Below are 22,962 nucleotides of genomic sequence, written 5' to 3'. Positions count from 1 at the left end.
TTGTTTGTCCTTCCTTGGTGTTGTGGACATTCATAAGCTTGATGCTCTTCTTCACCACACTAAAAATAGGTTCCTCTTAAACCACCTCTCCTGAATCCTTGTCCAAATCTTCCTCTTCCTCCTCTTTGTTCACCATTGTTTTGATCATGGGGGCGATAGAAATTATCACTCCTTTGATTTTGGCCGGTACCCACATCTTCATTTTTCTTCTGATCCTCATTTCGAAACCCAAAGGATCTTCCACCACCCCTTCCACCTTGACCTTTCCCTTTTTGCTTGCCTTCAAATCTCTTATTCAACTTCTCTTCCACTTTCAATGCAAATTGATATGTATCCTCAATATTGGCCATTCTGACCAAGCTCAGCTCTTCTTGAATACTTGGCCTCAACCCATTAAGGTAACGGGCGACTTTCTCCTTGTTGGCCTTTGCATGGTCTGTTATGAACTTATGATAATCATTTTGTAAAATTCTTCTATATACTCCTTAACAAACTTGCTACCTTGCTTTAACCCTTGCAATTTCTTCAACAGGTCCAACTCGTAGTCCATTGGAATGAATTTGCTTCTTCAGCTTCTCAACCATTCGATCCCATCTGGTGATCTTTCCCTTTCCTCTCCTGTTTCTTTCAAGCTAGACCTCCTTCCACCAAATATTGGCATGACCCTTCAATTTTGTTTTTGAAAACTCGACCCGTTCTAGGTCCTCTATGTCCTCGTACTCAAAATATTCCTCCATCTCATTAATCCAATCAATCAGCTCTTCCAGGTTCAGATTTCCAGAATAATTGGAAACTTCAATTCTAGGTCTCTTCCCGATCTAGGAAATGGCCGTTAATAGTGAAGCTTGATTTTGATTACTGCTTCTTCTACTTCTTCCTCAGATGTATCTTCAATCTCTTCTTCATCTTCACTCTCTCCTCTTCTCAGATTAAACCCTCTTCTCAACTCCTCTTGCAACACGTCAATTTGTCTCTAGAGGGCCCTAAATGGGTCCTAAATAGCCTCCCTACGATTTGGAGCCAAAATTACAATTTGAAATTTAAAATTTGGCAGTCTAGCACCAAAACATGAAATTGGAAATTCTGAAATTGAGACAAATTCGAAAACTGGAAACTTTTTGTCCAACTTCCGACAACCATAAGTTTTGATCCGGCAATCGGATTGACGCACCGTTTGAACCGTCAAAAATCTCTTTGAGTGAAGAATATGCTAAAAATCTACTTTGTTGATTCCTGCCGTTTTGGGGGCCGTTTGGGGCCATTTAGTGCCTCAAATCTGACTCGGAAGGATTTTTAGCAAATTTTTAGTGAATAATTTTGACCTGATTCTTTCGCCAAAGTGCTTATTTTTTCATTCTGAAGCTTCCTGCAAATTTTTGTCTCCATCTGCCTTCAAATTGAAACTTTCTAAAAATAGCAAGTTGGCTAGAAAAAGCAGCTAGACAATTTTGACAATTGGAAATTCTTATTCGCCTAAATGGGTATCCAGAAAAGAAAAAGCATTAAAGAAAACAAAAGGAAAAAAAAAAAGTAGGTGATGCAGGATTGCCCTTACACCACCGGATGCTCCTGCATCACTCTAACTCTAAACACGACTCTACACAATAAGAGTCCACGATGGCACCCCAACCACGTCCAGTTTGTTGTCGATGAAAAATATTCAAACCACTACACAATTCAAAGATTGCAGTTGTGATAATAAATTTGAACCATACCTTGGACTTCATAAAGTCAATACCTCCAAAGTGGCACCACAACACTCACAACGAATAAAAATGCAAGGCCTTCTTTTTAAAAAAATTTGGAAACCACGACTTAAGACCACCACATAGTATTCCCAAATAAAACGGCAGCCTTAAAATAAATGAGCTTGCCCACAATATGCCAAAAAGAAATTTGATTCCACTAAAAAATTTGACTTGACTATTCAAAGTTGACATGGCATAAAATCTAATTTGGAAGCAGACAAAAGTGACAAGTAAGCATACAGGTGGCTGAAGTAGGAACACTTAGCTCAAGCTAATAGACACCCATACACCTCAAGCAAATAGGCAACTAGGTAGCTGAAACAAGCTAGCACACAACCAGCTAGCTCAACCAAGCACACAACCAGCTAGCTCAACCAAGCACTCAAACAGCTCAAGCTGCTCAACCAACATCAAAAAAAAAACAGCCTTTGACATCAATGACAAATAATCCAGCAAACTCCCCCTTTGTCATTGATGGCAACACTATCTCCAACTGCAACCTCCTAAAACCATAACTTCTCCCCCTTTGACATCAATGACTGATATCAATCTACAATCAACCAAAGACTGAAACAAATTCATAATCATATCTATAAACACTAAACAGGGGCATAAAATAATACAATGAATAATCCCCCTAAATAATACAACCCTTCAATGATAGAGTGAAACCACTCCTAACTGTTGTCTTAACCTTTTAAAAGTATCTTTGGGCAAGGGCTTAGTAGAAACATTTGCAAGCTGATCCTTAAGAGAAACATATTCAAGCTTTACCTGTTGATCACTCACTTAATGCCTAATCACATAAGTTGACTTAGCAAGGCAAAAAGAGGGTGCGGATCAAGCTCCCTAAACAAGGAAGCGAATTTCAAATTTTAAAGTGGGAGATCGCCTTGTGCTAAATTAAACCTCGACGAATGTCAAAGGGGGGTGTGAATTTACCTTCACAAACAAGGAAGAGGGTGCAAGTTAACCTTCACAAGCATGGAAACACAACGCAAGAGGTAAAAGAAAATGAAATTCTTAGTTAAGCGCTCCCTTTGAATAAGGAATCAAATGCCTTCACAAATGTAGAAGTGGCCGGCTTAGCAAGCATAACAAGGAAGGCGATTTTTATTGAAAGAACAAAAGAAAAACAATTTTGACAATGTCAACTTGAAGAGTGAAGGAACACGAATTTAATTACGAACAAAAAAACATTTTTTGTAAGGCAAAAGTCTGCCTTGTTGGAAGTCAAAGGGTGCGACTCCTCGATTCGATACCTATAAGACAAAGGAAGTGTGCTACTCATTGCAAAACAAATTCAAACTCTCAATCAGAATTGCACCAAGGAAGAACACAACAAAATCGCACTCAGCCAGCAACCAAAATCGAAAATTTAATCAGACTTTCAAGCATTTGAAGATCAAATTGATAGGCAAAGTTGGAAAGAAATAAGTGGAAGGAAGGAATTAAAGAAGGTTGATCATAGATCAAAAGCCTAATCGTCTTTTTTTGTTGAAAAAGAACAATCTAAGTATAGGAGGCATAATTCCAGAATTCTAATTCAGGATCAGAACTTTGTTGAGTATGGGATGCTTAATTCGTGAGGAGTTTTTTGCAAATTTTACAAGATTATAATGCATATTTTATTCCTAGGATTGTCATTCAAAATGTTCATTCTGAATTTTAAGAGTTAAATCTAAAATTTGTGAGCAAAAAACAAATCAGAACTTAAACAATTTTGGAATAGATAACTTAGAAATATTTTCTTAAGCATTATTCATTTCCAAATCAATATTTTGACTTCAAGTTTCGTACAGGAACATGTCAAAAGGAGGTGCAAGGAATGATTAAATGAAGACCACGCTTAGAGGTTTCTTCTCGGAGTCTCAAATTTCATCAAGATGGAGGAAAGTTGGAGATACCAACTTGGAGCAATTGGATCTAGTCAAACTCAAAAGAAGGATGTTTGGTACCCGAGATCAAATGCCCTCCACCTTAGCAAACAATATGGTCAAGAACGGAATTTACCAAGCTGCCAATTTCCCACCAGCAGTTCACTGCAGTGAGTTAATGGTAGAATGCGCAAGGCATGATAATCCCCAAGCAAGGACAATAGTGGCACCTAACAGAATGGTTCTTGCATTCCTCTTGGAAGAAACAATTAGAGAGACATTTGGTATTCCTCGTTATGATGGGATGGTGAACATGACTAAGCAAGAATCATCAGCATTTTTTGAGAAGGCATCTAGAAGATGTTATGGCCTCATTACTTCGGATTGGATGAGAGGACCGAAGAGGCCACAATCCAAGCTACCAATGAAACTCGTGTGCACTGATTTCAAGGAGGAGTACAGTGATATAGTGTCATGCTAAACAGAATCATGGGGAGTCCACAAGGAGCAATGTTTGAAACATGGATGTTTTGCTATGTAGAAGAGATTTCTCTAGGTTTGAAGATGATAAATTGGGCTAAGCTGATTAGCAACAACCTAGACATGCAGTTGAGAGAATCGGAAAGAACAAGAACATTCTACATGAGTTCTTATGTGTATACGCATTGGCCAGGCACACAAGGTATAAGGGATTGATATGCAAGGGTGAAGTAGGAATTAAGAAAGGTCAACTCAAAGTATATGATTGCTATCCCCAATTACAATTGCATGAGAAACAGCACTATAGAACAGTCAACAATGCATTTTAAATGCATCTCACCCATCTACTACAAGGAGGAACACACAAAAGATTGTCAAAAGGAGCTATGGCATTAGTGGAGAAGTATGGTTCATGGTTCATCTAGTTTCCCACTTTCTCATACATAAGAATCCAAGGGTGTTCATACCATTCATACACGCTTCCACGATACCCAACCGATAAGATGGTGCTACTTGAGGTGGTAAGGCAACTATTTGAGTTTGATTTCATTCAAAGAAAGGAGCATAGGCCTAGGGTATCATTTCCTATTTCAATAGGCAAGATGGTGGAAACATATTATTCAGCTCAAGTAGCCGAGACAGCTAATATGGAATTGGAATTCTATCAACCTGCCATATACAAGCAAGGATCGTGCTTTGATCCTCATCATATGTTGCATACCATTGAAGGGAAGAGAGACAAACATAGAATTGACATAGAGAAATATTGGGCAACCCTCACAGATGAATTCACAGTTAGGAGGAAGATGTGGTCCAAGATATCAGTTGACTTCATCAAAAGATGCAATATTTTTCCAGTTCCTGCTCAAGTAAAGGATAATGGAGAACATGTATTGCCCCAATATGAGCGAGAAAAGGACAAACCTATCTTAGCACCAAGCTGGTCACAACCTGAGCTTATGGATATAAACACATTGATGAAGGATGTGCTAGATAATTCAAGGTGGTGGATTGATCAGCATATCAACAAGTTAAGAAATCAAGGGGTATCGCTTACTTATAGCAAGATGGATGAAGAAGATGAGGCAATGAAAAGCAATGAAGAAATAAATAGCAAGGGAGAGGTTCAAGTCTCCAGGAAAAGAAAGTATATAACCTAGAGTCCTCAAGATGGGAGAAATGAGGGAAAAGAAGTTGCTAGTGTGGCATCTTGACAAAAGAAATCAAGAACAAGCACTACCCAACCAGTTACAAGTACTTCCTCGGTTAGGGAGTGAAAATGAATCAATCCTCCGTAGAAGAGAACAACTTGCGAGGAGAACATGGAATAGGGCAACAAACACCCACTCAAGATCGGACTGTTACAGTTTGTTGTCATCAATGTCACAAATACACAAAAAACCAGATTAGTAAGTATATTCTGATATACTGTCATAATTCTGAAACAGAATGAAGATTGAAATACAGGTATTCATAATGGTTGTCTTGTTTTTGGATATGCATAGTATACGCTTTCATACCTGGGCATTGTATCGTGATTGGATCTGCACAGCACGTTCGATCTGCTATTTGGTTTTGATGTTCCCAGTTATATTTCCAGTTTGCAGTGATATTATTTTTATGTTAAAATTCTCTCAAGCCGTCATTGACAGAGATTATAAAGAGAGGCTTTATAACCATATTGTTCCTATCAGGTTTTAGTTAAAGGTTGATTAACCCGATTATGTTTGTGAACAAACAATTTGATGGTGGTTATCACAGTAACTTAATTGTTTTATTATAAGCCTTCTCTTTTGTTCAATAGAAGTTAAAAAGGAAATTGTTTTGGAAGAAATCAATTCTTAATTGTCAGTTGACAGTTGTCAACTAATCACAAATTAGTTATAACTATACCAGTTAGTTGACAGTTGTCAACTAATTACAAATCAGTTATAACTATACCAGAACAGATAACAGCTTGAACCGATACTTATATGTGTTGTGTGGAAACATAAATAAGTGACTTTTGGGTTCGATGAAGGGTATTATTTTTGTGTGAGCCAAAGAGAAAAAGCAAAGACATTCTGATCACAAGATAGATACAGTTTGACACTTCTATGACAAGAAAAATACAGTGAAAACACTCTGACAACAGCAATGAGTATTGGAACTTGGCACTCAGATTAAAGAGCAAAACATGACGGCAGATTGAGGAGAGTTCTGTTAAAACCAATGGTATAACAGGTTCATTTTTTTTCAGGCATCTGAAATTATTGTATCATTCTGATATTTCTCAATGTGAAACTGATATAGTTGTTTGGTTTAACAAAGTGTTGGTGCGTTGAAGATTTTTGTTTACAGCATTCAGATTTGTGACAGATTGAACACAGAATATCATTCAGTACAGATTATATCCAGAGTCAATATACTCTTTGTGCAGATTTATTTAAAATACAGAGATATTCTTGATCAACATTTATTTTCTGTGTAGTTCAATGCAGAGAGGTTTTAATGCTTAATGTTCAGATTGAAACAATAACACTAGGAATATTTTGAATACAGTATAAGAACTTTAGTTATTGTTCAATTTGTAATTGACCTGAGATCATATTTGAGTTGTCATTCAGATTGTAGAGTTGGTGCTCAGATAAGAACTGAGAGTTGGTGCCCTTAGTTGGATTGAGTTGGTGCTCAAAGAAAGATGGGTTTGGTGACTCCTTAGGGTTGGAGCCCTTAAATATTGTAAAGCATTTAAATTGTGAGGCTGGGTTAGGACGGTAGATCCTAGCAGCATTTCTCACCGTGGTTTTCCCACACTGGGTTTCCCCGTAAAAACCTTGTGTTGAGTGTTTCTATGATTGCATCTCTTTCAGTTTCAGTTTGCTATATCTTTCAGTTTAAAATTTATACAAGTTTTGAATTAAAGGTATTAAAGCTCTAAGTCTACTACTGATTCACCTCCCCCCCCCCCTCTTAGTAGTAAGTGTTCTACACGGACATCACCAATTGGGAATCATCCTGAGGTAGACGAAACAGTTATGATACAAGATTTGGGAAATACTAGCCTAAATACAAATGAAGAACAAGGTGAAGTCATCATTTCGACCTTGAAAGGAATCGATGAGGATAGCCGATTAGAAGATGGAATGGAGTTGTATACAGTTCCTGATTGGTTAAAGGAGAGAATGAGTAAGAAGGTAGTTTAGGAAGTTCAACCCATCGAAGACATAGACGATTTATTTGCAAGAACTGATAAAGCTAAAGAACAAAAGAAGGCAAAGAAATTCTCTCAAGAGACAACTCAGGATCACACACTTTACAAGTGGCAGTTCCCAAGGTTGATAAACCACGAGAGGAAATCACTCCAATGGATTATGAGATTAGAACACTTGATCTTGGACCAAAAACGAAGGAGCAAGAATTCCAAGAGTTGAATGACACCATCACGACAATTCAAAAAAGACTTAATAGGACAAAAGAAAAGAAAGATAATTTGGAAGCAAAAAATATGAGATTGAAAGAGTCCATACAAGGGTTAACAAAACCGGTGAGACAAGAGGATGAAACATTTGTCCCACCTCCTTCCATTCCATAGGAGTCATTTGAAAGCCTTGAGGCCATGAGAAATTCAAATCAATAAATGACAAAGTGGATAGAAAACATCTCAAGGCAAGCAGAAGAGTTTCTACAAGGGTTGGTACGGATGTATGATGAGATAGCATTGTTCAAACAAAGAATCCAAAGTATGGAAAACCAATGGGAAGATTTTTTGATGGCACAAGACATGACAATTCCTCGTCTCAGGATATTGAAAGGGATTCTTGCGCAAACATTGATACAAGAAGGTGTAATTGAGGAAGGAAATATCTATGATTTCCACCGTTGGTATAGTTCCTTAATGATGGCAAAGGCAACACTTGACAAAGTGAAAGGAGAATGCGAAAAGATAGAAGGATCCATCAAGGGGATACAATCCAAGATCCTTGCATCTTTAGAGGAACTAATGGATCAAGAAAAAAGTGAAGATGATGGTTTGAATTTGGAAGAATTGAAATATAAAGTGAAAGCCATCTATTTTCAGAGGTTGGAGTATCCAGGAAAGCTAGTTGAATAAGATCCTTTTGTTCATGATCTTCATGAATCATCTTCAAAGGAGGCAGGTGAAGTGGGAGAAGACTTTCGAAGCATGCACCAATGAGTTGGATGTGATAGACTTGTAGCTTGATGCCTTGCCAAGTGTCGCCACAGAAGAGCTCAAATTCATCATGACTAAGTTCATTGCATATCGAACCAACAAAAGAGATAAGGGAAACCAGATTCTAGAAGATAGTTTGTTAGATGATTAGGTGTCATCTAATTTTCTTATTGGCTCTCGCTCTTTGTGATTTGTGATGAAGGGAATATTCTATTTCATTGCATAATATTAAATGGTTTTTCTGTAAACCCTAATTAGAGCTTAGGTGGTGTTGTGACCTTTTCACAAATCGCCCCATTGCAAATGGGGACCCCCTTCTTTTTAGGCCCCTTCAGTCTTTTGGCTTTGTTTTTTTTGGGTCTTTTCGCAACGATATCTCTAGTCTTTTTGCTTTGCAAGTGTTCAGGGGTCAAATTGATCAAGTCTGCCTTTCGTTTGAGTGATTTTGGACAAGTCTAGGGCTCGTTTTGTCAATTTTAGGGTTTCTGCCTTTAGTCCTAGATTTTAGGGGTTTCTTTTAGGGTTTTGAAAAAAACTGAACTTAGAACTGGAATCAGGACCCTTCAAGGAACCTCCCAGTAAAATTTGAGCGAATATTGAGCACTTACTATTTTTAGTAAGTTTCACTGCCTCCCGAATTGGTCTAATTTTGCCAAAAATAAAACTTACTATTTTTAGTAAGTGCTTTCTTGACCTATTTTGTCCAAACCCTAACATTTTGAAACACTTACTATTTGGGAAAATCTATTTTGGCAGATTCATCCCTGAAGACGATGAAGACTAAACGTTCCTGAAGATCATTTCTAAATCCGGAAGAGTCAGAAGGCAGACAAGTTGGATCAAAAAAATGGTTAAGTTTGGAACTCCTATTCCAGAAGAAGAAAGCATGCAAAATCATCCGAGTTCGGAAATTCACATCAATCCACCAATGTCATCCTGATCCGAAAAATGGCCTGAAATTTCACTGTCTGAAAATTTGAAAGATATTCCAAAATCCAGAATTTGCATTATAATTCCTGGGGATCTGAAACCACTCTCAAACATCCTGACAATATATATGAAATATAACTTAAATGTTATATTTCATATATATACATGTCCTGAATTGGTAGAAAGCATGAAATTCCTCCTGTAGTGCAAAATTCCGCCCAAATCCTATGGAGGGGTCATGGAGGATTCAGCATTTGATGAAATTCCTCCTCCACAATGAAATTCCGCCCAAACACTCAGCAGGGCGCCAAAATGGAGGGGTCATGGAGGATTCAGCATTTGATGAAATTCCTCCTGCAGTGCAAAATTCTGCCCAAATCCTATGGAGGGCACCAAAATAGAGGGGTCATGGAGGATTCAGCATTTGATGAAATTCCTCCTCCACGGTGAAATTCCACCCAAGGCATGGTGAAGGTGCCAAAACAAGGAAGTGATGGAAGATTCCAAACAAAGTGTGAATTCCTCTGCACATGGAAATAGCGCCCTAGACTAATGGAAAGCGCCAAATGGAGGGGTGCTTGGAGGCATGGAAAATGATCAAATTCCAAAACATGGTGAATTCCATGCTTAAGCTTGAAAATTGAAAATTTGTCTAAGGCATGAAGAATTTCCTTCCTCAAGGGTAAGGAACAAATTTCTTTTCAAAGGAGAATTCCTTCACAACATGAATTCCACGCCGGGATGAATTGAAGGTGGAAAAACAATTTCTTGACAAGGAAGGAGTCAGGGATGAACTAAACAAGAAATTCCCCCCAGGAAAAGTTTTTAAAAATCCATTCTCGGGCATCAAATCACATCCAAATTTCAAAAAATTTACAGATTTGGATTCGTAGGAGAATTTTCTCTCTCCTGGACCGTGGAACCCTAATTTGGAAATTTTCCTAAAAAATAGGAAATGTGCAGAATTGATGAAAAACCTTCTTCAAGCAAGGAAAGTTGAAGAGACTTCAAGAAAATTCTTCCTAAATCAAATTTTCTCTCTCCAACAATTCGAGATGTGCAGGAGCGGATATACGACGACAGGGTCCACTTGCAGGGCGAGGATCTATTGAACGCATGGCAGTATGGTGGCGCACTCATTGCCAGAATATTTGACCAAATGGCGACCCGGTCATTACATGTTGAATTTATGGCAGATTCTTTTTGCATGCAACCGCCGCATGTGGAAATGATGGAGCATTTATGACATAATGGGGTGATTTTTGCATGGATAAATATTCAACGCATGTTGGGCAAATTTGAAAGAAGTGGTTCATTTAATGTCCAATGGATGCTATTTTGGGTACTTTTGAATTAATTGTTCTTTGATGGTGTCCACTTAAGTTATTTTATCAAAGCTTGCATGGTTTCACCTTCCTCACTTAGAGGTAGAAGTAGTATAGTGCTTTGATTTCAATGGAGAATGTAATGGTGTTTGATGAATTTCGATGATTCATACTTTTTGCATCTTGCTGATTGTAAGTTGCAGTGTAAAGTTAGCCTGAACCCCCTAAATTTGTGCTAAGTTCGATTGTGGATGGTTATTTGGATTGCGCCGTTTTTGGGTATTCAAATGCACTTTCTCAATTTGAAAATCCTCTAGCATCCCCAGAAGATTGCACCGGTTCTTGCAGAGTTGTAGTTAAATTTGGCGAGCAGAGCTTGGTTTATTTGGAATTTGTCCACCGAAGCATTAGCTGTTGGTATCACTGCCCTTTGGAGTAGATTTAGATCCTTCTAACCCTGTCCCCTTTACTTTCAGTTCATTTTAGTCTGTTCGAAGCAACAACATCGCAGAATTGCCATATCCGATGGAGGAGTTCCAGCCACAACTAAGAAGTGAAAAAATGATGCAAACGTAAGGCCCCTTGGATTACCAGCAATCACATCAGCCAACCGAGTCACATCCACGCACTGGACGAACCTTGGAATTAGCCATTTGAACATTGTGCAATCTTAGCATACCGACTAATTTTGATCAAGAGAGGGTAAGGTGACCGTTGGTGACTTTCTTCTGTGTTCAACGCTGTCAAAAAAACACGTCAATAGGTGGTTTGATCTTGGCCATTGATTTTGGATCAATGTTGGCCCTTCATTTGTAATAAGAGCTCTATATAAGCTATCTCATTTCATTTGTACCTCATGAGAGATTTTGGAGAATTGTTGCTTTAGTGCTGCCAGATTAATATAAGACATTGAAGCTTGGTGATTTTATATACTATCTTGGAGTATTTGCATGGTTTTCTATCTTATCAAATCTCATAAATTTGCTTAAGTATTTTAGCTAAATGGAAGTCATTGTATATGATTTGTTGTGAAACTCTTATGTTCATACCATTTACAATGTGTTGATTATAAGTTGTAGTGTATGGTTAGTCTAAACTCTAAAAATAAGCTTAACTTCAATTGCTACTCACTCATTGATACGCATTCCTTTGATGGTATTAATGATTGTTGGTGGTGATTTGAACATTATTCGCTTTCCTTGGAAGATCGCACCAGCTTTGCCTAGTTGTTCATTTGCATTGCGAAACAAAGTATGGTTGAGTTTCACTAAAATCATCCATTGTCTTTTACATTTTAAGATTAAATTAGGATTCCACTCAAACCCTATCCCTTTTCAAAAAATTTCCATAAGTCATTAGTAGTAGTAAGCAAAGCACATAATTGAAAATCATTCGGAATTAGACTCATAGGGCACTTTCTTGCTTTTGTGATCATCTCCTAAGAACAACTACGTAAGTCCCCTTGGATTACCAGCAATCACATCAACCATTGACACTATCCACACGTCAAGACCCAACAGTATAAGCCTTGGAGTCATCTCAAGTGATCACTTAGCTTAGCATTTGGGAAGATTTTGTTCGAGAGAGGATAAAGTATTCAATACTTTATTATTGTGATAAAAATGGGCAAAAATTATTGAAGCTAAATAAAAATTTCTACACACATAATAATATTATCTTTTATTCCATGCCTTTTTCAATGTTACAAATTACAAATATATAATATGAGTTATATAACTCCTATAACAACACTAATATCTCACACTAAATCTAGGTGGGTTGTTCAACCACCTTTATTCTCTCCCTCCTATTCTCACTCCTAAATCTCTACATGAGTTGTATAACCAACTCACTTACATTATTATGCTTGCAATAATATAATATGTTATTCACACTCCATATAATATGATTTATTTACATATATAGAAGAGTCTACTCCTATATTCAAGGAGATTATCTCCACAAATGCCTATTTAGTTGTGATTGTTACTCACGTAATAATACACAACTCAAATCATATGAGTTGTTAAAACAACTCCAAACCGTAATATATATTATTGTTAATATAACAATAATATTACTAAATACTAACATTTACATGATAATAATTACTCACATAATTATTATTCACCCACATACATGGAGCACTAACTCATATTTCCTAATATTCCCCCCCTTAGTGCGAACAAGGTAGAAAAATATTCACACACTCCTCTATAGTATGCTCACCCCCTGTGGCATGCCCATTCTCGTGGCTCATGACCTTGATACAAAAGAAAGTCTCTCTCCTTCAATGATTTTAAACAGGCTTATCGCAAACCATGACGTGAACAAGAACCCATCAGCTGTTCACCTCGTGTGGTTTTATAGATCCTCCCACAAACCCTCTCAAGATCCATGAACTAACTTACTCTAGTGCTTTTGTTCGCCACTATGCTTGTACATCAGGGAAGTTATATAGAAATCAACATACATATCACAAATCTGAGAAACCTATACTAAAAAAGGTTTCACATTACATTCCATAAGAACACAATGTTCTTAATTGTAGTCACTGTTCTCGATCACTGCCACTTGATCTCAAACAGCATAGACAACCGCCATTGCCACTGGAAGTTGCCCTTGACTTTAGTCATTTTGGCACGAAATGGGAATGGAACATTCGTTATTATTTCCCCCCACAATGTGAAATTTCCACTTATTCACACAACCAAGAACACTGAAAAGCAAATCATATCAGGCTGCATACTACAGTCTCGATCTTGATGTCTAGATCTTGTTGCACATGATCACCATTGCCAATGAATGTATCCATTGAATGATCATCTTCCAAGGAAGTACGACAGTTAGAGGATCACCGCAGTCAGATGACCTCTACAGTCATCTACTGTCCAATACAATCATTTTTCAGTATTCACACACCATACTAAAAAGCTGAAAAAAAAAACACTGCATATTGTACATTTGTCACCATATCATGTGTGTGGCACAGTCGTTGATGACTGACAAGAGGTCATTGATTGACCACCAACTTCCAATGCCTCCGTCCTCCATTATGATATGCTACACTTTATTCACCCAATCTTTTGAAAGTCCAAATGGATGGGCTCAAAAAAACAAGACTTTCAAACATACTTGTAAAACTCATGAGATAATAGGATGTCAAATTCAACCGAGAATGCATCCTTTACAATAAAATTTTCAAAAAGTCAACCAAAAATAAAAGATTTAAAATTCAAATGTTCTCAAATATTTCTTATTTCCCCTTATTCCTCAACTCTAAAATGATTTTTTTTTTACTCATAGCAAAGTAATAATCTTTCACTGCCAAAGAAAACACATAAAACTTACAGAGTTTTCAAACGAATTATCCACTGAGAAGAAAATCAAGTCCATCATTTTGTTGCTCTTCTTCTACAGCAAACTGCTCACTAAATACTACATATATAATCAAAAAAATTATGGGTTTTGTTCTATTGTTCATTAGCTTTCCAGAAAATTTAGAATTTATAATTTTCATTCAATATTGAGCAAGATATTGCAATTTTACTAAACAAATAGTGAAATAAATTTTTGGACGCCCAACCCTGATACCATGTGAGAAAAATGAGCAAAAATTATTGAATCTACATAAAAAATTCTGCACACATAATGATATTATATTTTATTCCATACCTTTTTCAATGATACTTATTACAAATATATGAGTTATATAACTCTTATAACAACTCCACTAACATCTTACACTAAATCTGGGTGGGTTGTTCAACCACCTTTATTCTATTATGTGTTTGAAATGTCACAAAAAACACATCTACAAGAACAATATGAGACAGGGAATGTGTTTCTAGTGCAAATTTGTTATATGCAATTTATTAGGGGGCAGCAAGGATGGCTATTAAAATGTAGAACTTGTCCTTGACTAGATGTTTTCCCAAAGTGATGTTAAGTTGGGAGATATTCTTTGTGCATTGTAGTGAATCCATCCACTAAAGCCACCTTAAATTCCTTAAAGCCTTCCGTTACTAACTTCAATCTTGCAGCTAAGTGCTCATCTATAAAATTTTGGGTAGCCCCACTATCTACAAGGGCTGTTACTTTTTTGCCCTTAATCACACCTTGGATCCTAAAGGTGTGATTTTATTATTCCCTTGAGATGGGAGCCAAAGTCCCCCCCTCCTATTTTATTATTTTTTTGGCCTGCCTTCATCATCATTTCTTGTCACTTGATTAGATGTTGCTTCAATGTTGAGGGTTTGGCTCCTCTTTCTTCTACATATATGTCCAGTTCCTAATCTTCCTTACACTTTATTGGTTAACGGGTTTGTCCTTAGAAAATAATTCTGGAAATGACTCACTGTGCCCAAAGGAAAGACAAATCGAAAACTAAAAGTTGGAGAAATTAGTATTAAAATTAGCAATTTTCCTCTAAATTTTGGAGGTACAGCTCCCTCATAAGATGTAATTTGATTTTCTCTAAATTGGGTATGCTTTTTACCGGAAAGTGGGAAAGGCAAAGCTTTTTAACCAGAAAACTCTTAAAAGGAAAAGGGAAAAGATTTTTTTTAGCAAGTACATAATCGAATAGAATACAAAGATTCTACCCTATTAAGATTTATAGAACCAAAACATTACCATTCGATTCATTCAAAGCTACATTTCACAGTAATGTGTTCATACAAATTCTAGCTTTTATCCAACAGATTACATGAAAGGAAATCCAGATGCATAGTGTTTCAACATAAGAAGAATAACACACTTCACCAATCGTAACTCAGCGTTTATCATTCATGAAATTGCATTCACATTCCAACTTTGCATCCATTCAAAAGAAAAACTGTCAAGGAGTCTTTTTTTTAGCAAAACAAAACAAAATTCTCCTCCTTTTTCTCGGCATACTAACGGACATAAATAAACCACAGTTCATAATTGTTTCTTTAAAAATAATGGTCTTTGAAAACGACCGTTCCAATAAGAGAGCTAAAAAGTTACCCAAACATTAAAAAAAAAAGCGGCCCCTAAGAGCCCAACCTATGCCACCTAATTATAAGTCTAAAGGTTGAGACTCATCAATTAATGGGAGGTGTAGGTTTCCAATCTACCAAGATTGACAATTGGAGCTGGGCCTCATGCATTTTGGCCTTTGCCTTCTCTTCCTTGAACACAAAGATAATCCTCATGTATTTTGCATAGCTCCCTTTGCATTTCCAAGCTAGGAAAGTCAATCCAAAAAGGATATCTTCCTGTGGGGTCTTCAATCAATATCGGGTCGGGATGAAGTACGGGAGCAAAACCTTCACCTGGAAGGACCATTATGGACCACATCGACTTGGCTAAGCACTGGTTTAATTTGCCTCGGGTGCAAAAACTCTAGCTGCAACAATTTCTCTCTGAAAAGCTGATTTTGGACTTCGGCTCATCTTTCTTCTCAATCCAAAAAGGAAGTTATTTTTCTGTATTTAGCATAATTGGCCCTCTGTTCAATTGAGCAACAATGTCTTCCTGCTCTCTTTGGATCCAATTCAAATCAGGTTGGGCTATGGGAAGTTGATCTTCATGAGGAAGTACCATATTGTTTTAAGACAGGGGAATAATCCATATTGAATGTCGGCTTGAGAGATTCTGAGATGGAAATGATTGAAATTCTAAAATTTCCACTTCCCCAATAAATACGCTAGCGTGCCAACTTGTCGTCTTTCTGGCTAATCCCTAAAGAAAGAATGAATTTGGAAATTTGCCATCTTTCACTTATGTACAAGACCATCAGCTCATTAATTTCCGGCTACGAAAAATAATACCACCTTCCTTCAAAAATCACGTCAATAGCTTTGCATGCTTTAGCCACCTAATTTGTCATTAAGGAGATGTACCTCCCATATCTTCGAGCAGATTACATCTTGGAAAATGGAAAATTTTCATGTAGTCGAAAGGCTGCAAAAGCTCTTAAACCTTTGCACGAGACCCAAAGAATTACCAAGCCAGACGACATCAACTTGGGTGGCGAGACGCATTTAATGCAGTCAAGTGAGAAGCAAATTTCGAAAACATCTCAAGGCAACTAACATAAAGAGGCGGGCATTCAAGGATGGTCGGGCGATCGGAAATACTTAGAACTAAAAGAACTTGTGCCAAGGTTCGGAAATGCTTTGACCGTCCGACTATGCAGATATCAATGTTGTTTACGACCGACGACACTTGTCTATCTTAGACGCTTGGGAAGTCGACGGTTGTTAGAACTTTAGAACCATGGTGGCCAGGCTCAAAAACATGCAACTCAGCTAACAAAGGGGGAAATCGAGAGTCAGCCTTTCAATGAGGGCAAAATGAAAGTTTAAAATTAGGGATAACACAGTTAAAACACAAGTTTTTTCTCATAAGGTCATTTCGGCTACACAAATGTCCCGTTTTCCATTCATTTTTGCATTTAAAACACAACTTTTCTTCTTGGCTTTCATCTTGTCTACAAGTGTCATTTCCCATTTTTTCTTGCAATCAAAGCAAAGACCCTTCTTCGTTAGATCATCTTCATCATTGTAAGAAAGGTATGGTCTCTTGCATCCCTCCTTCCCATAGAAGTGCTTATCTTTTTATTTCATCCTCTTGGGGTGATCCTTTTCCTTCGCTTGGATGGAGTCAAGTCTAGTGGCTTTAAGAATGAGCCTTCTTTCCGTTATTTCGATTACCATGACAGATAGTCTTGGAGTGATCCTTTTCCTTTGCTTGGATGGAGTCAAGTCTAGTGGCTTTAAGAATGAGCCTTCTTTCCGTTATTTCGATTACCATGACAGATAGTCTTTGAAACTCAGCCACGTAATCTTCAATGGACCCTTCTTGCTTAATCTTTGTTAACTCTTTGAAGTATTCCTCAGGGTGCTTATGATCGAATCTCTCAATTAGTTTTTCAGTAAAGGCATCATAGGTTTTTATGTTTTGGTGGTTTTGGGTGACTAATCCATAGTACCACCATTCATGGGCAACTCCCTCTAAGTGTAGTATGGCAAACTTAATGGCATTCTCTTCTACCATTGGGTTAAGAGATAGGTATGTATCAAGCTTTTGGATCCATGCTTCGGCTATGATCTTGCTTGATCCATCAAAATTGGGGAGTTGATTTGCCTACCTTGTGCTGCAAGACCCTATTGGTTTGGTTTCTTTGTCTTCTTTGTGTATTCCTAGTTCTAGCCTCACAATATGCTGTAAAAGGGATACTTCTCTTAACTTCTGAATCAAATCTTGCATATGCTTCAGCAAGATGAACTCGATCAGGATTTTGTGCATCCATTTCCTCTTCCTCTTGTCGACCCTTTGCCTTGTTAAGAAGGGAGGTCGAGTTATCCTAGGGGTAGATCTTGATGTGCTGTCATTTTCAGATTGGCTTGGGGTAGTTTCCCTCCCATTTCCTTGGTGTGATCTAAGAGAATTCATGGTGGCACTCAGATTTTGTAAGGCTTGGGATGCTTGTTCCATGAAGGCTCTGAATTCTTGTTCCATTTGCTCACTCCTTGGGTGATCTTTGTTGTTGTTATTGTTTATGACAATCTTCTTTTTCTCTCTCTCTAGGGCTCTCAAAGCTCTTTGGCTAAGCATTAACTGTTTTATCCCTCAGGCTAGCCGAATCATGCTCTAATACCAATCGTAATGTCCCCTAATTGGAAATGCCCTAAATTTGCCTTAATTCTCAATTTCCAAATAAACAAGTGGGGTTAGAAAATACCTTTCACCTAATTGAAATAATGCAAACAGATTAGAAATCGTTTACAACAATAATATCAGTAAGCAGATCATCATAATTAAACATTATTAAACCCATGGCTGAATCATTATTTCAATTATTAAGCATCTAAATATATTTGGAAGGCTCAACCATAGGGGAGCATGGAAGAAAGTGATTTCAATGGGGTGTCTCGGATCCTCTACCCTAGGCTCAAGAGCAGATATACCATCCCTCTTGGCCTCATGTGGCCCATGCCATCCATATACCCAATGAGGTGTCCACTTTCTATTCCCCATCATCTTGCCAACCATTTCCCTCCCTATGATTGGACTTCTTGTGCTGGTTCGCCATGATAGAGGGGTGAGATTACAACAGGGTGCCCCGGAAGCCCATCTCTCCTAAAGCCCAAAGGGAGTACCCTTTGTACCTCCTTGGCCTCATGGGACTATCTAATCCCCACCTTGAGGTGGCGTACCTAGGAGAGTGCCCCATCACCGTACCCCTCTTGCAATCCTCACTCCCTTTGTCATGGCTGGAAACATTCAGGGAATACATTCTACACATAATCAATTTACTGCAGATAATCATTAATCAGTTTAATATTTACTGTGGTATGTATGAGCAATCATAACAGCAGTACATTATTATTATTAGTAAATATGCAAAAATATAAGTATATTGTCACAGCACTTATCCTGTTATACATAGAGAACTCACACCAAACTGTTATAGCCAATCAAACTTGCTGAATATTGATATCTTATAAAATATCAGTCTGAATCTATTCGATAATCTTCTTGGATGCTGGAAAGGTTATTTGTATATCTCCCTTGGTGATGAGAAATCATGCCTCTTCCTTGTGTTCCAATCTTTTTGTAGGAGACACGACCCTTCCTTGATTAACTGCTGCCCTTCATAGCTAATCGTTCATCTATCGGTTGCCTTAACCTTCATGACCCATTGTTTTTGTCTTATGCCAACCAACAATTCCTTATTAATATTAATTGGGCATTAACAAATCGTTCTTACTAAGTATGTGACTGCTGTCCAAAAAGGTAGAGGAATGACCCGTATAAGCATTTGTGATTTGATAAACAGAAGTCTTCATTCCATACAATCTGCTCACCCATGATAATCACAATCTGCCGCTCTTGCTCAGGTCAAAGTTAGGAACAAGAAGTTGTGAAGTCTTACTGTAGTAAGACAATTTCTTCGATTGGGACTGCTGATCAAGGAATGTAGGTTGTTGATTTTGGGTATCAACTCGGGGGCATGACATCTATTTTTAGCTCACACTATTTATAGCCACCACCATTTTCAAAGAGATGAACAAATTCAGGATATGCTATTTTTGGTTTAGCAGTCTCCATTTTTAGCACAAGTACCCATGCTATTATAGCTCAAAACCGGCTAGTTTTAGATCATCTACCTCATCGTGCAAGAGAGAATAGCTTTAAAGGGATAACTATAATATTCTAATTGCCAGTTCAACTAAAAATCACATGATTCTAATTTTAGAATTAGCGGATGAGATAATTTGTAGTAAAACTTGCACATGATGCAAGCAGTCGTAGTAAAACTTGCACATGCAATTGTTTGTAAACAATATAAATAAGTGTCTTCTTGCACTCAGAGAAATAAATCAAGGGAATAGTGATCCTCATGCCTATATATTGCTGAAATTGCTATTTAGCATTATTATCAATCTAGAATTTGTTATTCATTCAAAAGAATTCATTAAGCCTATCTTGCTCTTAATTACTATTAAATGATTTTCTCATATGTGCTAAAGTAGATTAAATTACTTCTACCAAATTTGCAAGCTTTGTACTGCAGACCTATTTGAAGTTGGAAATCATGCCTTTGAACCAATTCCTTCAATTAAACGTACCAAAGCATTTATGTTGTCATGTAAAAGTTTAAAACCTATTAAATCCTTGTGTTCTTGAATTGTCCAATCTCAACTGAACAAGGCGAGCATCTAGTTGTAGGATTTCTTTCCAATCAATAAATATAAAAAATTGTTTGCCTTAAGTGAAAGGGCATATTAGCCTTTTTGCATTAGGTAAATCCAAAAATACATACATTAAAATTCAACATGAACATGAAATCACCCCTCAAGTACACAATGTCCTATTCTAGGTTAGTTTTTAATTTGCAAGACGTTTCCCCTTCTAATGTGAATAGCAGTCTTATTGCAAATCTATTTTGTGTTGTGTCACACTGAAAGATGCAAATTAAAACGCTAACAAAGTTAAGTTTCTGTTTACTAACACATATATAAAACTTTCTTATAGTTTCTCTAAGAGCATTTAAATGAGTTGGAATCGCAAAGCTTGCCACTGCTGGTTCAGCAGATGACTCTGACTTTTGCAAAGATTGTCATAGTTTAAAAACAGTGGTTATGATTATTTATAATAGAAGCAAACAAGAATGGTCCATAGGCACAAATATTTACAGTCTTCTACACAATTACGATTTCACAAACAATTGAAAGAGCAATGTCATTGTAAGTACCAAGACAACCACATTACTTCATTAACAACATGTCAAGCAATCACAATCAATTACATGCGAATAGACATGTATTAAACGTTTCTCTCGAGGGCCAACTTAGAGAAAAGGACCACAACAACTGCTCTTAATTTTTCCTACTTTGACTTTCATTTGAAGAGCTCCAAAAACAATATCACACAAACATCCTAAAGAATTTATTCCTTACGTGTACTGCATGCTACACTCATGCAGATTTTACAGTTTATGAAAAATTAAACTACTTCATGTCGTCTATATTTTATTTTTTAAATTAAATACATCATACAACTACAATTTTGTTGGGCTTGATCAAAAGCTGCTTAGACTAACATATGGTAGCTTTGGAGTTTATTGTGAGGGGATCGAGAACCTATTAGAAGAAGAAAGATTCAAATTTTATGAATCTTGGATCACATATACGAATTAATAATACAAATCCTCTCTCCACACAGTTCCCGTGTCATGTATAAGATTACTGAAGGATGTACACTTGACTCCCAGTTATAACAGCAATTCATGGAAGGTGAAAAGGAAATACAAGGATAGAATGTGCCGTTTACAACCGGAAAACCTGAATGGGAACTGTTTGTAGACTTTGCCTTCTATATTGTTCTGAATTTTGGGTCCAAATTTAGCCATTTGCCTTCCATGAACCTCAGTTTATTTATACTATTACAGAACCTGGATTCATTGGCACAGAACACCCAAAATCACAAGCTATGTAATTAAAACCCCAAATAGGTGGATCAAAACTTTGAATCCAATGAATGGATTATACAAATCTGACAATAATTATTCCAATTGATGAAATGTTTCAAGCCAAAACGAAAATGTCTTCACTGAGCCTCGGATAATTTAAACTAATATTACCCTGAATCCATCAGCTCCGAACAGTCAAAGGTTACTCCTTTGAATCTAATGCATTGCTTATACCAATGGAAACAATTACTGCGAGAAAACAATAGTCAATTCAAAATCTCACTGTAACAAATCTTCGCGTACATGATACCTTATTGGAACTGTACATCCACTATTCTAAAGATGGGAATTTAAGAGCAGTTTTTCCGTCCCTTCCCTAAGTTTCAAATGATTTATACCGTTATAAAAGCTGGATATTATTGATACCGAATTATCTTAGGCACAAACCCGACTGTTTTCATTCAAAAGCAGATTGGTCACGGCTTCGAAAGGCATAATCTCACTGAAACGTCACAAAAAGGTACGCACAAAGCTATCCACATTTCATTCTACATTATTGCATTCACAAAACCCCAGTTTTGAATTGCAAAACTCCAGAATCATCTTACAACCAAATCTTTTTTTAATCTTTGTCGTAATTGAGCAGCCTGACTCATAAATTCGTATATCAATACTAATAGAACATGATGAAATATGAAATATGAAAAATGAAAATTTTGAATCATTACCTCAACATTGCCCATGGTTGCCGCCCCTACAAAATCTTACGAAAAAGAAAGTATCAAATAATTCAATAAATACTGGCCAAATTAGAAACACTACCTATCACGGAATTATGTATAATCTTTTTGACACTACGAAGAACTTGCATATATAAGGCCTTTACCGGCGAAGGACCATGTTTTGGGGAAGATAAAAAATGTTTTGTATAGAAAACATGTGCTCCTTAAGTATGTATTTGTGGTTTAAGATTTGTAATAATAATTGAATATTGTATTTTGTAAATAATTTTGTAATAGTAATTGAATATTGTATTTTGCAAACAATTATCAAGTAGAAAAAATTAAATATTGTGTCTTTTTGTAAACAATTATCAAGTATTATAAATTAATAATACATTGTAAATAGTTGTATAACATAATAAATGAAAGTAATATTATATTGCAAACAAATATCTATGTAAGAGATTAATTAAAATATGTCAAGTGTATTAGAATCGAAATAAGGAAATTTATTATCCATTTAGTAATAATTTATGTTGATGTAAAATAATATAAACGAATTAAAATTTTGCAAAGTTTTGAGAAATATGTTTGACAAAATTTCGTTTTGAGAAATGATATTTAATAAACATAAAAATAAATAAAAATTTAAATATATTTAATGTAAAAAATTAGACTTAAAATTCAAATAATCTTCAACAAAGTTTTAACATAATAATTGTTTAATTTAATATAATATAATTTTTTGTTCATTCTTA

The 22,962-nt window shown here is 36.6% G+C and overlaps 1 protein-coding gene across 3 annotated transcripts in view; it reads right to left on the bottom strand.

The window, feature by feature from the left end:
• Positions 1-22,370, bottom strand: part of LOC131045312 (coatomer subunit zeta-1) — a 155,119-nt gene extending 132,749 nt beyond the window's left edge. Inside the window, exons 1-2 of one of the 3 annotated variants that reach the window (XM_057978883.2) lie at positions 22,211-22,369; positions 13,886-13,972 (exon numbers count right to left, since the gene is read on the bottom strand). In XM_057978883.2, coding sequence (XP_057834866.1) covers positions 13,886-13,933 — 48 coding nt within the window. In that variant the 5' untranslated portion in view covers positions 13,934-13,972; positions 22,211-22,369. Of the gene's footprint in view, positions 1-13,885; positions 13,973-22,210 lie in introns of all 3 variants that reach the window. The other 2 variants (XM_057978880.2, XM_057978881.2) reach the window with 2 other exon arrangements.
• Positions 22,371-22,962: the final 592 nt, after the last annotated feature.

Source organism: Cryptomeria japonica, chromosome 3, assembly GCF_030272615.1.
Source record: "Cryptomeria japonica chromosome 3, Sugi_1.0, whole genome shotgun sequence".
NCBI lineage: Eukaryota > Viridiplantae > Streptophyta > Pinopsida > Cupressales > Cupressaceae > Cryptomeria > Cryptomeria japonica.
Note: the sequence above shows the minus strand (reverse complement) of the source record. Positions and strands in the feature narration are given on the sequence as shown.